This window comes from Xiphophorus hellerii, chromosome 17, assembly GCF_003331165.1.
Source record: "Xiphophorus hellerii strain 12219 chromosome 17, Xiphophorus_hellerii-4.1, whole genome shotgun sequence".
NCBI classification, from domain to species: Eukaryota; Metazoa; Chordata; class Actinopteri; order Cyprinodontiformes; family Poeciliidae; genus Xiphophorus; species Xiphophorus hellerii.
Window position 1 is genome coordinate 10,701,185 of NC_045688.1, and position 17,853 is coordinate 10,719,037.

Sequence of the window (17,853 nt, forward strand, 5' to 3'; positions counted from 1 at the left end):
ACTATAAAATAGGAAGGTGTGAAAATTATAGAACAAAATAAAACAGAAATATGTTGATACATTTAAGAAAAAACATTTGCTTTCAGTAGACAAAGATGGAGCAATTTATCTAGGCTACATAAAGAAAATAAAATTAATATTGCTACCCCCATAATCATGATAAAATTTGATAAAACTGTTTAAAATAAGTTCTAAAATACAAAAACAAACAAGACATTAGTCGTTATATGTCATGGTGTTGACTGAAGCTGATAACGGTATTTAGAAAAGTAATATAAAATTATTTTGAGACGAGTTCAAAATATCATTTTATGTTTCCAAAAGTTGCAAGTGAAGCACAGAGTAAAAGGATCCCACAGGGTTAATGGAATAAAACAAGTGTTTGTTTCTTGTTAAATAATAATAATTAAAAAAAACAGTTTAATAACAGCATATGAGTGACAACACAAAAATATATAAAATCTTACTGAAACAATATTGTTTGCATATATGATGGATGTAGTACCACTGATCAACACAGGTAATAATACAACTTTGGCTTGTACACAAATGCATAACTAAAGATCAAGTGCATTTATTTCTTATTCGAGAATGTAACAGACAGTTAATGGTTAGCAAAGTAACTTTAAGGAGTAGAAAAGTTGCAATATTCATAAATACAGCAACAGAAAGAGAGATTATTCTCACAACAGTTAAAGGTTTACAAAAAATTGACCCCATTTGACAGGATGCATAGAGCTTTGGTGTACAATTACTAATTTACAATTGTCAGCAATCAAAGCGGAAGCTAATTTAAATTTTAAAAAAACATTTTGCCAGATCAAACCAGCTTAAGAAATGTAATTTTGTAAATATAAAAACTTGGCTTTAAGTTTGTAACATATAATAATGTTTCACAGATCACCTTGGCCTTTAAATCGAGAATAAAAATTACAAGAAAACAAACAAAAAATTATGGTTAGCTCAAATGTTGTTGCATGTTATTTTTAATTCAATACTGATATTATATGACACCATTTGAGCAAAGTATGTGTAACCCTTCTGTGTTAACATGTACTTTGATAAAGCTTAAAATGTAGCATAAAAGTACTGGGACTCTAATCAAAATCTACCAGTTAAATATTTAAAGGCTACAATTCATCTGAGGAAAATGGTTTGAAACTCACCACTCTTTGTTATCAGTTATTTTATAACATTCCCCTTATATACTGGCTCAAAAATAACCATCATGATAAACCAAATAAAGTGGTTAGAGGTGGAGGAAGAAATGATTTCCTAATTTCTTTTAGTCTTTAAGTTTTTCAAACAAATGCATTTACCTTCAGAGAGCACGATACATCCAGATATAGCTTTAGATTATTAATTTTTCACAGGATGCTAAGGATTGTCGGAACAACAGCAACATAAATCCAGTAAAAGAAAGTGAACCAAAGTGTCCTCTGCAGGGTGTTTCTGTCAGTATTCCGAGAGTTCGAGTTCATTGTCTTTGTTTCTTGCCATGTGACTTGACATGTCATGTACAACCGGTTTCAAGCGTTTGGACACCAGGTTCAGGTTAACCTCGTGAAGGATTACTTGGGTCAGGTACTTCTCTCGTTTGAGCTGTTCTCTGGTGGTGTACGAGACGTCTGGGATTACGGAGGCGAGGATGAACTTGGTGAGGTACGCAACGTGCTGTGAAGAGGAGATAAAGAGTAAGTACTTTTGTCCAGCGCTTTCATAATAAGAAACATGTATTTTTTTCGTGTGCCCGAGTAAGATTTCCCCTCACCTCTACAACAATTATAAAAGCCATTTTGGCAGCAATCACGTGCCAGTAGTGCATGTTGTACTGATATTGTCTGGGGTGTCCAGGAGGAAACCGAAAGTCTCGATACCTTAAGAGGAAAAATATATTTTAGTTTGCCCTTCAGGGTGAAACAATTAGTTTTTTTTACACCTGCGATAGATTTCCTGTTCAAAGACAGCTTCACTCACATTTAGTACATTGGTTCCCTTGGCGAAGAGTTTTCAAAAAGCATTAATGCGGCTTTTACTCAAGTACCATAATCTCACACTGAAAAATTTACTTATTTGTACAACCCCTTTTGGCCAAAAAGGCATAATCTAATAAATAAACAAATACAATTAAATAATAAAATCGCTTTTCTAATGTTTTGAATGGTTGGAGCATATGGGAAACGGTACTTTTGACCAGCTCATTTTGCTAGATTATCCCAAATGCAATGTGGTTTCTGATGTCCTTTTTTTTCTCTTACGTTTAACCGACATGTTTCGAGGGGCTTTACGCTTCAGAGAAAAAGTCGTCTAAAATGACCAGAAACACACACAGGGTAGAAAGCTCATGTGGGGTCCGCTGGACCCACTCTTAGGACGGTATATTTTACTTTAAAAAGTAAAATATACCTTTACTTATATTATACAGGAACAGTCAGGAGTGCCAATAAGTAAGCAAAAACTACTATTTTTAAGTTTTGGATATTTTTCACTGCTGAATAAAAGTGTTCAAACATAGCTTGGATTTTACAACATTTTTCAGGATGAGATTAAACTAGTGTGAGAAAAGATTACTTTATAAAAGTTTTTTTTTTTTTTTACAGGTCATTTACCAGAGGAGCCAATGAGAGCATAAGAAACAGACCCCGCACCTGCAAATGGTGATGTTGCGAGGTCGCTCGACTGCATCTGTTACTGTGGCTGGACTGAAATTACTGGTGTTGAAATAAGACAGGGAGCTGTTAATGAAGCCGCTCATGGTGTGGTTACCGTAACCTTCCTCCACAGAAAATGACCAGTAGTAAACCATCCGTGGAATTACGTCGGATGTAAACGCAATGAGCATGGCCTGTAGAGACACCAAAGCAGCATGCAAGTTAAATGAAAGAAGGTCGTTGTTTGTGTCTGCTGCATTCAATTGTTATAAATGGGGGTTATTTTTTTCCTGCACATTATTTCACGTTACAAACAAAAAGAGCTAAAATCCAACTTACATTTGTTGCGACTGCCAATATGGCGATGCTTTGAAGAATGGGCTGCCAAGCTCCAATGTCCTGGGCTTTCTCAGGCAGTATGCGTTGAAACTGAGTTGTCATTTTCCAAGCGTCGACTCGGATCTCGATAATGTTGTTGACCAGAGCCAGAAACGGAGCCAGAGGAAAAGAGGCCACGAACAGCGTCACAAAGCCGAACTGGATCACTGGGGGGAACGAAAGACTGATTGGGATCTTGTAGCGACTAAACTGGCTCCATGTCGACAGGTCCACAAGGTACAGATCCATGTTAGATAATACTGAAGCATTTTTACCCATCTCAAGATATTCATAGAAGAGTCCGAGTTTTGTGAAGGGCTGGAGCTCAAAGTCTTGCTCCCAGCGAGGCGGCTCCACCTTCTTATCGGTCACCCTGGTGCAGTAGCGGAAGATCAGATTCTTAAGCCACCTGTGGAGGACCGACAATGTTTGAGCATGAAAAATGTTGCAGTATTTTGCCGCCAGACAAAGAGGCAGATTGTTTTCAACATAGACATAATAAAAGAGTTTTGGTTGCACAGGCACAGAAAATACGGCGGCCATCTTGGAGCGGTCGTCCCTCCTACTCTGCTAAACCAAAACAGGAGAAGATGCCTCGGCACGGCGGGGTATTTGTTTTCAGGACTACTGACAGCAGGGCTCTGGGGTCAACTTTTCACAAGTAAGATGGACATATCATTGTTTATATTTTGTAAGTAGAATATTACTATACTGTATTTACGTCCGTCAGTAAAATGCCAGCTAATAGTAGTGCTTGTGACAATAACAGTGTTCAGCCCCCGCTATGAAGGCTAACCGATACCTCGTGAATCTTAAACGTTTTAATTATTCCCTAACATTAACTTAGATTATATGACACAAGAGTGCTACCTTATAAATAAAACAATGTGATGTTATTTTAAATATATCATATGTTATAACATTCACCATCCAAGTTTGCACCGGTGGAAAAGGCTATAATTTATATGTAATTATTTCACTCCATCAAAAGTAAGATACATAGGCAAGAGCAGTCCATGAAGCGTCCATTCTTTATTATGGCTGTCATAATAAGCTGTCTGATAGCTGTCAGAAAAGAGTTGGTTTGATGCGATTACTTACGGTAGCAAGACCTCTTGGATGTTGTTCCAGATTGCTTTCCCTCCCATGATGATGGCGAGCTGAGTGGTCAGCTCAATCAGACAGCCACCGGGATCACACTGCAGGAGTCAGACACACAGGACAAGCCGCAGCAAAAGTGAGGAAAACATTTGTAGCTTCACATGAGCAGATCGTTGCGCATCTAGTCTCATTGAAACTACAAAAGTCCGCCCATTTTATTGTGATTTTATGTGACAAAGCAGCACAAAGTAGTGCATAAATGTGAAAAGGCAAGGAAAGGCGCAAAAATGCTACTATCTGTGACAAAAATCTAACACAACACATCATCCTGAACACATTCTCTCTACAGTTAAACACTCGAAGTGACTAGCAGCAGCAAACGCAATGAAAGTTGGTTCTCTTGACTAGGGACTGAAAAGAGGACACAGAAAAGACCGCTGAGTCGCTTCATATTAGCACTCCACACTTAACAGATTATGCACAAACATTTGCTCAGTTTTACCCACCAGCAGCTCATTGCTCTGAGTAACAATTATTCTCCCTTCACAGGCAACCACCTCACTTCTCAATGAGGAGCTGCTGTGCAGAGCCCAGAACAAAAGGCTACATGCTAATCTCTAAAAACACTCAATAAATACAATTAAAACTTCTTGTGTGCAAAATTATTGATGTGCAAATCTATGCTTAAAGTGCAGTCCTAAATAAAGTGCTTGTTAATAAAGTGCAAAAAGTGCTTTTAAAGTGCTATACAGTGACTTAAGTAAAAGTAGTCCCTACAGCAACCAAAGCAAAAACAAAAGGAAAACCTACAAATTTTCTTACAAATCACAAATAGTAATTACTTTCTGTTGGTCTGTCACATAAAATCCCAACATAATATATTAAAGTGGTTGCAATATCATAAAATTAAAAATAAAATGTTTCCAAGAAACTGAGTATCACCTCCTCGTTCCGATATTTTCCCAGGATATAAACAGGTTGACCGGGGTGGCCGACTATCTTTCCTTTTACAAAAGCAATGTAGAAGCATGAGGAGTAATAGTTGACAAACTGGAAGAGGAACATCTTCAGCGTCAAGCTGTTCTCGTAGTCCGTTCTGGTCCGAGGAATCTCTGCCGACACGTGGAAGATTAAATTAAAAGCCAGTTCGAATCGGGGGAGACGGAAACAGAAGCACAAGTACAGGACAGACTAACCATAATCCGTGATCCAGATTGCAACCCGCTCATAAAGAGTATTGAGGATCATGATCACAACGAAGTTAATGAGGCCGGCTGTGACGGAGGTGGCCATCTGCGGCGTTACGTACTCTTTTAGGGGCTCTAGAGTAGTAAAATTGCCTGGGTTTTTCAGTTTGATTGACAGGGAAAAGAAAACAGCTAGTCGGTAGATAATGATGGCCACGACGGACGCCACGATCAGCATGATCTGAAGGACGGAAAGCAAATAGATTGTTGTACATCATCAGGCGTAGACGTTGGGTGTTGAAAATGGCGAGTCAAGACCAGTCACGCAAAACAAGCACAAGACACATACATGAACGTCTGTTTCCAGAACAATCAGTGTGAATCGTCTATTATATTTTAAACTCTACAGGCACTGTTAAAAATTAAGTAGCAATAATTTTAATCAGATTACCCAGAACAGGACTGTCCCAATTCCTATTGAGAGTCGAAAACATCGTCCACAGAATTTAAATGGCACCTTCTCTTTCACCTAGGTCACATAAACACACTTTAGTACGATATGGTAACTATCGCCAACAGAAATAGCTGTTATTCAAGACGTTTTTCGTTTTCTTTTTTTTTTTTTACCCCTGTGACAGAATTGATCTTGTCATGAACACACTCGGCATCATATTCGGGGCGAGATGGTTCTTGCTGCTCCAGAAACTCCACTGTGTCCCATTCAAACTCCAACTGCGACTGGTAGCGCTTCCAGAACTCCAGGAACACCGTGACTGCAGCACAGAGGAAAAAGCACAGAAAGGCAGAGCAAGCACAATTAGGGGAAAGAAAGTTGGCGGTAAAGCCTGGAAAATAGGAATATTAAAACAATACGTTGACAGAAACTCACCCCACACTGCCATGAAAACAGCAAACACCAGCGTTCCAAAATGATCAAATATAGTAAGGGTCTGAAAAGGAAACAACAGCAAATCAATTACAAAAGTGAATTACAAAAAAGCTTACTACACAAAATTAAGATCAATAATTGTTTAATGTAACATCTTCAATATAATTTAAATACAGTAAAAATGTCCATAATTTTACAAGATTTCTGGTTTCTCTCTTTGAACTGACTGATTAATTAAACATAGCATACTATCAGTTTAGACTTGGAGGTAAGACTTGTTCTTCTTTGTGACCTTTCAAGTTTTTTTCTGTATGTTTTTTTTTTTTTTTTTACCGTCTTCTCGCAAATTCCTATCCTGGTGGACAATTTGTATCTATCTGCTAGGAAACTACAGCTTCGAAGAACATTTATCTTCCAGCAAGACAATGACCTGAAGCATCCAGCTAAAGCTACGCAGAAATGGGTTCAGACAACAAGGTGGATGTTCTGGAGTGGCCCAGTCAAAGCACAGACCTCAATCTGATTGAGAAATTGTGGCCGGACTTGAAAAGAGCTGTCCACAGCCGATCCCCGCGCAACTTGACAGAGCTTGAACAGTGTTGTATCGACTAAATACTGACTTGAAGGGGGTGAATATTAACAAAATAATTTATTTTATGTCACATATTTGATTTATTTGTCATTATTTTGTAGAAACCGGTTTTAGCTTCAATATTAAAAGTTTTGTTTTCTAATTCTTTTGTAAAAAAAGACAAACTTTTATGATTGATTTGAAAAAGCAATAAAGAGAGCGAAGCACTCAAGGAGACGAATACTTTATATAACAACTGTAAATAAAGTGAAATACAGTTTTCGTCAAAAAGCTCACCTTTGAAGTGTCACAGGTGCTGTTTAAGATCCAATAGTTGCAGAGGTCACACTGAGGGCACATTACAATCTTTCCTCCAATGTCGGGGTCGCACACCTCTTTGCTGCATCGTTTTAAAAAAGAACAGAAAGAAAAGAAATCAATAGAAAGAAAAGCATGTCTACCAAATAAGCTCACATCCGACAGAAAAACGAACAAACACAACAGACATCTCATAGGTCACTTATCTGAAATACCTCCATGTGCTTTTTTCTTGAATGTGGTATCCATAAAAGAAACAGGCCAGTCCCACCACAGAAGCAAAAGCCAGCATCTTGGTGTAGAAACCCAGCCAGGCGAAGTAAATGCCGATCTTCTCCCCATAGTACTTTCTGTAGGAAGGAAATCATACTCTTTGTGCAAGTGTAATAAAAGAAAAAAAAATACTTTGCTGGTATATTACTAGTTGGATGAGCTTTTTTTTCCCTCCAAATTAAATAAAATATTAAATTATTAGATAAAAGATATGGAAATTTTGAATTCTAACAATGGCAAAAATAGAGACGTGTAGAATTGTGTACATCTCAGTTAGTGGCACCATATGCTTACTCGGGGAGTTGTCCATTCATTTGTTTATTTAACTTCTTTTTGTCTTTCAACTAGGGGTGCACTGATTTGTCGGCCAGCCGATTCACCGGTGCCGATTTCCTTAATTTTGGGAGATTGGTGATCGGCCGATTTTTACATGTGAAGCCGACCTTGTCCACCGATGTTATCAACCTCGGCAAAGGTAAAAAAAATCAACCCCTGTGCTTTTCTTTTCTCCTGTGAGAGACGTTTGACTGACAAACCGACCGACCAGGTCATGTCTGCACATTTACAGCTAACAGTAGCCACCCCATTGTTGCCAATTTCAGCAACTTTCTTGATATATTGAGCAACATTTCAGAAAAAAAAATAGTATCGGCTTAAATCGGAATCGGTAAGTTAAGCTTTTTAAAAGATCAGTAATCGGCGATGGAAAACTGCAATCGGTGCAGCCTTACTTTCCACACAATTTATCATAAAATCTTATGAACAAGTTAGATCTGTCTGCAAAACTGAAATTACTTTCTCTGTTAGACGAAGAACCCCTCTAATATGTTTTTTCCACTGTGGGGTTCCACAAGATTCAGTTCTGGAGTCACTGTCTTTTTGTTTCTGCATTTTTCCATTCACTGGAATCACTCAGGCTTTTTATGACACTTCCCATCCTGTCAATACTGATGACTTTGAGCTATACGAGATGTAACACCACAGTCCACAGTTTAACTCAGATTAGTGAGATGCTCCTGAGCAATTATTTTTGTTTTAAAAATCAGTAATTCACCAGTCAGACTTTCAAAAATCATTCAGGGTCCTGTGTAATGGGAAACTACAGTTTTTTTCCTTAACCACAGAGTAACGTTTGACTCCTTAGATTTGATTTACAGATGAAATCTATCTCTCGTTCGTGTTTTTTGATTCAACAAACATTTTAAAGGTAAATGATAGTACGTGACGCATTGATCCAACGCTCCTCTCCTGTTATATATTTTCTAAAATGTTTCTCTCGAACAGAGCTTTGTAACTGTGTCTGAGAAACCACTTTAAATCAACCTTATTTACTTAATCATTTATTTTAGCACTCTTGAAATGTAACTCCAGTAAACCTTGAATATAAAACCACATCATAACACAGTTTGCAAACCTTATGAGGTCCAGTGGTTGTGTCTTGTAGAAGTTCTTGGGATGAGCCCACTCCTTATAGAGCAGATATCTCTCGTTGGGACAGCTTTCCACTGTGGACTTGACATTGAATCTGCACTGAAAAAAAAATAAAATAAAAAAATTCAGAAGCATTTCACATATTTACACTGATATAAGCAGCAAAAAAAACCCACACACTTACATCATGTGGTGGGTAGGCAGCTTTGTAAACTCCACTACGCAGCAGTTTGGTGATACCAAACTTTTTTACAGTCCCTCTGATTTCATAAGGAGCTCTGCACAGGATGAAGTTTGCCTGAGATAAGAAGAAGAGCTTAAAAGTTATCTTCTGCGTAAATCACGTCATCAACATTAAGATCAGGTTAGGACAGATAGAATGCTCTTAAAGGGGCAGTACTAAGCTTTTTCCAGGCACAAAGTGCCATTTCATAGCATAATCAAGCAACTATGTTAACTTCAGTTATTACAAAATGCTGTATATGACAAATATGACTTAAAAGAAACCCCCTGTCACTTTAAAAGCTCCTTTAAAAGATTAAGATTTTTTACATTTGGAGAAAAAAAGAGAATAGCTTGAAAGCTTGGCTTATCAAGTGCTCAAGTTTTGTCAAACACAGTACAAAGTATAGCCAGAGTTCAGGGTGCATTGATTTATTGGCCAGCCGATTTGTCGGTACCGATTTCCTTAATTTTGAGAGATCGTTGATCGGCCAATTTTTACATGTGAAGCCGACTTTATCCACTGATCCTATCTAGCTTGGCAAAGGTCAAAAAATGAACCACTGTGCTTTTCTTTTCTCCTGTGAGACGTTTGACTGGTCATGTCTGCACATTGTTGCCCATTGTTGCCAACTCAGCAACTTTCCTGATATATTGAGCAACATTTCAGACAAAAAAATGGTATCGGCCTAAATCGGAATCGGTACATTAGGCTTTTTAAAAGATCGGTAATCTGCGATCGGCCGGAAAACTGCAATCGGTGCAGCCCTAGCCAGAGTGTTATTATTTATCTTGTTCCTGACAACAGCAATGTAATGAAATGACAATACCGAACAGTGTGACGTGGCATAAAAACGAAGATAACTCGGCACAGGTAGTTTCAACAATGCCGAGAGATCGAAAGCTTTAAAACACGCAACAACTCGCCATTCTGCTCCTCATGGATGGGGTGAAGTATTTTTCCTTGTCCATCTTTAGGAAGCACTCATGACGTTCCTTCTGATAGGGTGCGGTGTAGCAGTCTGCTTCCTTTTTTATCAGTTTCTCGTTGGGTTTGAAGTGCTTGGTGATCCAGTCGAAAAGGTTCCGGATGGGGTACTGTACGGTGTGGTCGTTGACCGCTATGGGAATCTTGATGTGCAGGACTTCGGCGTAGGTGCACTGTACCTCCCACGGCACGTGAACTTTCACATATACGAGGTTGTCTTTGTGGACCTGCAGAACGCAATGAGAGTTAGTTTCAAGCAGGAGGGGGACATGCCTGACAATGGCAGCTTCCACTTACAGATTGCGTTGCTTCCAGCTCCAGGCCCATCTGCATCAGGCAGCTCTCGAAGTACTCTCGCCGTTTCTACAGTGAAATAAAATGAGTTACAACTGAAACGGCTAACTAGGAACTTTTAAATAGTAACCCACAACTTCCTGTTATCATTATGGCTTCACATTGAGGCTTGTTTCATCTATCTGCTAACCATCTCTGTCCTGATAAATTCTGCAGAAAATCTGTGGGGTTAATTGAAGGGAACATCTAAAAAGTGCACCAAGCATTTTTTATTATTATTATTATTATTATTTTAAAGCCTTGCCACAGACGAAACATGACAAACATAAAATTTCCACCATGTTGCTAAACCGGGATCAGTGTCTTATGAATTAACTGAGTCATTCCAGGTGGATTCAAACTGGAATGTGTCTGCGCCAATATTTCTGTTATCACCTGCAGCACCATTGTTGCCGCTTCCTTTTTTTTTTCATAACCAGCTGTACTTCATTTCCAAGAAAAACAGGAAATGGTGCCATTCAACTCAATAAACTGAATTCATTGCTCTTCCTGTTTTTCTCAAAAAGAACGACATGAAAACTAAATAATCTGTCATGTGATTGAATAAAAGCCCGGTTTTCTATATTTTATATGCAACAGTGATCAGTTAAAACCGTCTTTATTGGCATTCGACTCTCCAGCAGCCAGAGTTACAACAGAAACAGAATGAGCCAACCGAGAATGTGTGTTACATTATGACAAATATAAATTGCCTCAGTGTATCTACTGTGCAATAAGTGTTAGCGCCGCTTTTGAGTAGCTCTACAAGCCCAGCATTTTCAAGGAACTGAAACAAGCTGATCAGCTTTGAGACTGGGCATTTTTTCAGGCGCCATTCATTTAAGCAAAAAAACCCCAAAAAACATCCCTATATCAGAACCCTGAAGGGAATCATATTTAAAAGAATTAAGGCCATAATGTCGCTTCTTTAATTACCTAATCTAAAAAAATCTAAGGGTGTGCGCTGCACACGGTGCGGTGTTTTCAAAACAAACAATACGTTAAGCCTCTTATGAAAGACATGAAGGTAACAAACATACATGGGTGTGCCCTGTTCAAACTATTTTAATGTTTGGTTCATTTCATTCCCAAACCAACTGGATGCACTAATTTAAAATAACCACGCTCGACAAACTGTAATATTAAATTCAGTTTCGGACTGAATTCAGCCTGGACTTTGAAGTTTTTAAGTGCACGAATTGTGTTTTTTAGTGGCCTTCCTCAGCCACGTCAAAGGTAAAGCGGTAGGTGATATTGTGTACACACAGTCAGCAGAGACGTTCATCCTGGTGCAAATAATGGACTGACAGCGATACAATTCCTCAGAGCAATGAAATGTGTCTCCTACTGTAAGTCTTTGATGCGTTTTTAAAAGAAACGTAATCATTTGTCAGCCAATAACGTCTTCACAATAAGTATTTTTCTGCGATTCCGGAGTTTTTATTGTGTGTACAGAACTTACTTTATTAGAAAAATAGCTCGACTGTCTTGCAAAAGATAAAATAGTATAATCTAAGCAAAGTTTTCGATTGTTACTATCATCACATATGTTTCTAATACAGTGCTTTAAGCATTGTTGGTGTCATTTATCTCATTAATTAAGAATACTTTGCATAATTACCTCAGGCAAATGGGTATGTGTAAGAAATGCGAACCTTACCTTGCGTCTTTTGAACGTGTACTTCTTGTCAAACGGTTTCGTCTCCTCATCTTCGTACACCAGGATGAAGTCCACACTCCTCACACCGTCGTTGAAGAACAATGAGTCCGGCTGGTTGTTGTAGTCAACCTGAGGGCAGAAACAAAGCCCGTAGGGTAAGTCGACGTCCTGAAACTCATACGAGTCTTCCTCCATAACTTTGTACATGTTGGAGAGAATGGCAGGTTAAAAAGGACGTTTGGTACGGCAGGCAGTTGCTGCCCCTGATGAGCTAATTTCATTTGTGATGCTATGAAGGGAAAAAGGGAAGAGTCAACAAACCCAAGAACACCCGCCCTCTGACTCCCTCTCTCCTTCCCACTCTTCACACAATGAAACTTTTGTCATTGTAATCTATTTAAATGTCTATCTTGTGTAAACTGTGTAATTTGCCTTAGAAATGTATGAAACTAAAAGTTTAATGCTGGTCAATTTGCATAATAATAACAGCCTCTGTTATTTTTTTCAGTACAAATTAACATTAAATTGTGATTTAACAATGAGGTGATGCACTTTTCACATTTATTTGAATAGCACATTTCAGCAGCAAGGCGGTTCAATGTGCTTTACATAATAAAAACAGAAAATGACAAGATTATAAAGAAAACACCATACAGGCAACAATTGAACAAATAATATGTTTTCATGAGTACCATCACAAAAATCATAAACGCTAAATAATAATAATAATACAATAAATTAAACAATCAAACATTTATGGTGGCTAAAAAGCAAGAGAGAAGAAAGACATATTTAAAGGTGCAAATATATTTACAGTACGGTACACAGTGATTATATCTGACTCACATCCAAAGACAGGGACTCACCAGATTTGTTTTGTTTGCTGACACTTCTGCTTTAATAGCGTAATAAGTGGGTAAAAACTCCTCAGGGTACACTGTAAGAGAGAAATGATGACACAGCCTTAAATAAAACAATAAACACATACAGCAAACATACAGAGAGGATTACTTCCATCCAAATCTTTTGCAGAGCAAAAAAATGTTCATCTTAGTTTTAATTAAGAAAAAGTGGAGATGCATTAAGTATATAAAAACCATAGTCGTGTAATGAATGCACATTCTGTACATTATATAGAATTCTTTTTTTTTTTTTAGATTTGGGGATTTTTAATAACCTTAAGCCATAATAACCTGATAAACATTTTTTATGATACAAATACAACGCAATGTCTCTAAAGTACACGAGTGACACTTTTTCGTAGGAATTACTGCTACGTTGACGTTTAAATGGAGATTCTTAACATTGGATTTTTCTTTTACTTAAATTGAAGGTTATGCTATTGCAATAAGACCTGAAATGGAATTGAAGGCTTTTTAGACAGGTTCACAAAAGGTGCTAATAAGGGTGGAGGACACTGTGCAAGTACATGACAGAAACAGAAATTTTAAAAAAAGTTATTTGTAAACGACAACAGGACTCTTTATTTATTCAGCTGTTGTCACTGGGGAGCTGCTGATTTGACAGTTTGCATCCCTTAGTTTGCATCACTCTGAAAAGTGAACAGGAAGTGTTTCTCTTCGGAATATGTTGTTCCTTTTTCTTAGCATTTAACCGTCACTGATACTTTTTAACTTCATAGATTAAAAATTCTCACTGCAATGGTGAAAGTTGGTTCAGCGTTTAGTTGCGTTTCTCCAAATTCTGGGCCTACTCCTCCAGAACTTATCGAGAACAGCAAGCAACAAAAGATTGTATGCTGTCGTAGTTATTGACAGACATTCTTTTAATATACAGTACAGACCAAAAGTTTGGACACAACTGTGTGTCCAAACTTTTGGTCTGTACTCAATACAGACCAAAAGTTTGGACACACCTTCTCATTGAATTCAATGAGAAGGTGTGTCCAAACTTTTGGTCTGTACTGTATGTGTGGTGTCACACACCTTTCAGGTTCCAGGATATAGTGTGGAGAATAGCCTGAACACTTGGGGGAAAAAACATGATGTCTGCTGCACTTTAAATTCATTTCCTGTTGCTTATTTGCATGTCCAGTCAATACAGAGTGTTTCTTCTGTGTCGTACCAAACGTAAGCGCTGACAGAAAATATCCCCTAGCTAACAATCTTCAAACTAGCAACTAAACCAAAGAGCTTTTCAAAGTTTTTGAGGAATCTTAACTTTATCATGTGTTATTTGAAATACTGCTAGAACATAGAAAAAGCAAAAACAAGTGAACTACTAAGTGAAATACTTAAAACACAGCGCTGTCACTCACATCTGAGGGGTAAGAACGGAAGCTCACACTACAGCTAATTGTTGACGGCAAGAAGACGACACAGCTTTTAATATGGAAAGTCTTGCCTTCTTGGCAAGTGAAGAGGAGCAATAACTAAAGACAGATGTTGTTTTTACAAACTGGCCATAGCAACTGGCTGGGAAAATAACAGCGGAATCACTATTTATATTTTAAAAAAAAGACTTTGCAAAGTCCGAATTTTGATAAAAATGAACACTGCTTCAACGTGAGTTTCACATAAATGCCTCGGCCGGTTTCATCTTCATTGCTGCGCTGCCACACGTTTGTTCTGACATGAAAGCCAAGATGTCGCAATGAGTCTTTCTACTTGAGAAATATGGACTGAAAATCTTTTCCAGGGAATTACATTAAGTCGGACTCTTGTAAAAAAAAATATACCGGGTCTGCCACTAACAGTTGCAGTCGGCTGAAAAAAAAAAAAGAAATCTGCTTTTATGCCGCACCCCACAGAGCACATGCTAACTTCCTCTCAAGTGAACATCCTCCTATCAGCATGCAAAGCAAAAACGGCTCAACCAAGCAGGAAAACAGCATCATACCTTTATTTGTTCCACCTTTTTACAGTCCATGATTACTATTTAAGCCAATAAATTAGATAAGAAAGGCTCTTCTGCCCGTTTTACTGACAGGAAATAGCTGTCTGCATTAGACAGTTGTAACATCTGTAATTCACTACAGAGCCACCTCCATGACAACAATCAGCTCAAAGATCTTGCTTAAGCGTGAGCAGTGTTTGGTATGACAAACCCTTTCTGTCGGCTTAGAAATGTTTATTTTCCAAAGAAAACAATAATGAAGCACTTTGTCTTTGCAAAACATTTTGTATTCAAGTGCCAAATTAGATTAAGTTTCAGCTCAATGGGAAACAGAGCAATTACAACTGGGCGACAGCAGCTGTAAGCCTATGTATTCAGCTGAACATAATCAACGAATACATTAACAATTAATGGCAATAGAAGACGCAGTCTATTGAGAACCACTTTGTGGTCCAGTCTAGATGCTTTGTGTGGTTGGATTTTCCCAACCACACAAAGCATTGCTGATTACCAATAACAAAAATACACACAATGTGGGATTCATGATAGGTAGTGAAGCTAAATAAGACATAAAAAAGCTCATACAAAACCTTGGAAATGTATTCATACCTCTTGAACTTTGTGACATTAACAACCAAAAACTTTAATAACACTTAATTTTACTCTTATGTAACAGACTTAGTTAGCTAGCTGTCTTGTGAAGACATGAGAAATTGTTGAATGAAACCTGGAAGAAGGCACTTTAATCAGATGAGAGTAAACTTAGATTTTGTGCTCTCAATTACTGCGCTTGAGGTATTTTACTAATAAGAATGGGGACATATTTCTCTAGATGTACAAATTGGTGCAACCCTAACCATAACCCCAACAGGCGAACAGCTATAATGGTGGGTTAAACATAAAACACCCACCACACTTTTTAGATTTTCATTTGCAAAACTTTTTTTAAAAACCTCGTATGTCTTTCCTTCAATACAATTTCGGCATGATTTCCATAAACCATTTGTTACCTTAAATGCTCTATGTTATATTTAGTCATGAATTACGTCATCGCTTTGTAATAAAACTTTGGAAAGTTAAATCAAATGAGTATCAACAAATGAAATTCCTTCAAGCTTCTTGTTAGTTTCTCAGAGAAATCAGAACTACACAGAAAGAATATATGAGGGTCTAAAAATAAAACTGACCAAGTACAATGTACACAAGAACATGTACATATATGACGGGTACTTTTGGCACTTTTAGATTCCTGTATAACAGAATGATAGAAATGTGGCTGAATTGAAAGATACAGCCAAATGTCACAATAGGCTATGTCCCTACGGGATCCAAACATACCAAAAATATATATCACATACGTTAGTGAGTGTTGCACAGGTATAAAACGACTTAACTGCTGAATGAATATGGAAATTAAAAACCAGTCAAGCCACATTCATTTCTCAGTTCAACTTGTCTGTACCTCTGTAGTACTGTTATTCAGATATATGGGATTCAAAATATATCAAAAATATATATACATGTTCACATCTGCAGCCTGTGCATAGCTATGCCTTCTGCCGAAGCTAATATCTACAGTCTTCCTTATTTTCGCTCTTGTAGGTACAGCCAATCAGTGCAATGGAAAGTAAATGGCGCTCCTGAACTTTCCAAATGCTAGCCAGTATCTGCCAGTAGTATAAATAATTTTGGGTTGAACGGTAGACTTGAATATATAAAGTCAAATGTATTGGCATGTTCATTTTTACACAGATAAGGCAGCAGGCAAAGGTAATTACACTTATGAACATGTTCAGACTTTTGGCACTTTTAATTCCTGTACACCAAACTAACAAAAAAAACGCTAGAGAAGTAACTCTTTTGAGATGCTAAACCCAAATTTCTTGCGAGCTTTGTATCAGAGGATGAGGCAGCCAAAAAAAATAACTGTAGATATGACCAGGTATTAATGTCACTACATCTTGGCACATTTAGAACTTCAAACATTTGTCCGACTATTTTTATGTAGTCCAGATGCAATGGTGGAATGGAAACTGGGTTCGGTGGAAAACTGCTCAGCAATGGGCGTGACGTTCCCACATCTCGGAAAACCCCCATATTTTGAACATTTAAACACCAAGTTTTTACATTATTATCGACTAGCTAGTGACAACACAGTGGGTTTCATATAAGCATGTAAGAACTTGAGTAGAAATAAAAATAAGTTGTAACTTGAATGTCATCAAGTTAAAGTTACAATAGATTAGAAATAATAAGGGGAAATGTTGGTATCTAGTGGCGGTTTTAGAGTTACACCAAAAAAAAAAAAAAAAAAAAAGAAGCACGTTGTTTGAAGAGTAGCAGAATTACCGGGGCAGTTAAGGAGAATTAAAGATACCTCAGCTCAGACACAATAGGCACATCAGGACTGAAAAGGTCTCTTGCGAAAGAAAAAAGTGGCGCTCTCACCAACTTCCTCATGTATCATGCCCAGTTTCGAATCATCGAAGTCCTCGTTGTCCGACTCCATCTCGAGTATATTGTCGTCCATGGTCCCCGCAGCGAGTCAGCAGGGACCTCCTTTAACAGCAGCTGAAACAAACACGAATCCACAGATTCACTCTGTGAACAAGCAAGAGGCGAGTTAGTGTTGGTTTAAAGCGCGACTCAGCCTCCGGTACATTCCTGCATAATTTCAACACGCTATCAGTTGAACAAAAAAAAAAAAAAAAAAAAACAACAAAAAAAAAACTTGGTCAAGTTGAAGCTTGACAAAATGAAAATCATACAATAGGGTGGGGTTGAGGAGGAGGCGGCGAAGGAGGAGGAGGAGGAGGAAGAGGAGGAGGAGGAGGAGGAGGAGGAGGAGGAGGAGGAGGAGGAGGAGGAGGAGGAGGAGGAGGAGGAGGAGGAGGAGGAGGATAGAGTGCTGAAGAGAGATTTGATCACGTCAGACGGGAATCTTTGGGTACATTTTACCGAATGTTTCCGAACCCGTGGAAACATAAAGTAGCCT

At 38.0% G+C, this 17,853-nt stretch overlaps 1 protein-coding gene across 1 annotated transcript; it reads right to left on the reverse strand.

Moving 5' to 3' along the window:
* Positions 1-295: 295 nt before the first annotated feature.
* Positions 296-17,641, reverse strand: ano6 (anoctamin 6). The gene is made up of 20 exons (XM_032589253.1): positions 17,307-17,641; positions 12,869-12,939; positions 12,003-12,131; positions 10,307-10,372; positions 9,949-10,236; positions 8,984-9,097; positions 8,783-8,898; positions 7,311-7,445; positions 7,075-7,177; positions 6,207-6,267; positions 5,945-6,090; positions 5,769-5,846; positions 5,327-5,558; positions 5,073-5,242; positions 4,131-4,228; positions 3,305-3,438; positions 2,991-3,196; positions 2,649-2,845; positions 1,772-1,877; positions 296-1,674 (listed from the first exon to the last, which is right to left on the reverse strand). The coding sequence occupies exons 1-20, from the start codon at positions 17,386-17,388 to the stop codon at positions 1,456-1,458; spliced, it is 2,751 nt and encodes a 916-aa protein (XP_032445144.1). The 5' UTR covers positions 17,389-17,641; the 3' UTR covers positions 296-1,455.
* Between the last annotated feature and the right edge of the window lie 212 nt (positions 17,642-17,853).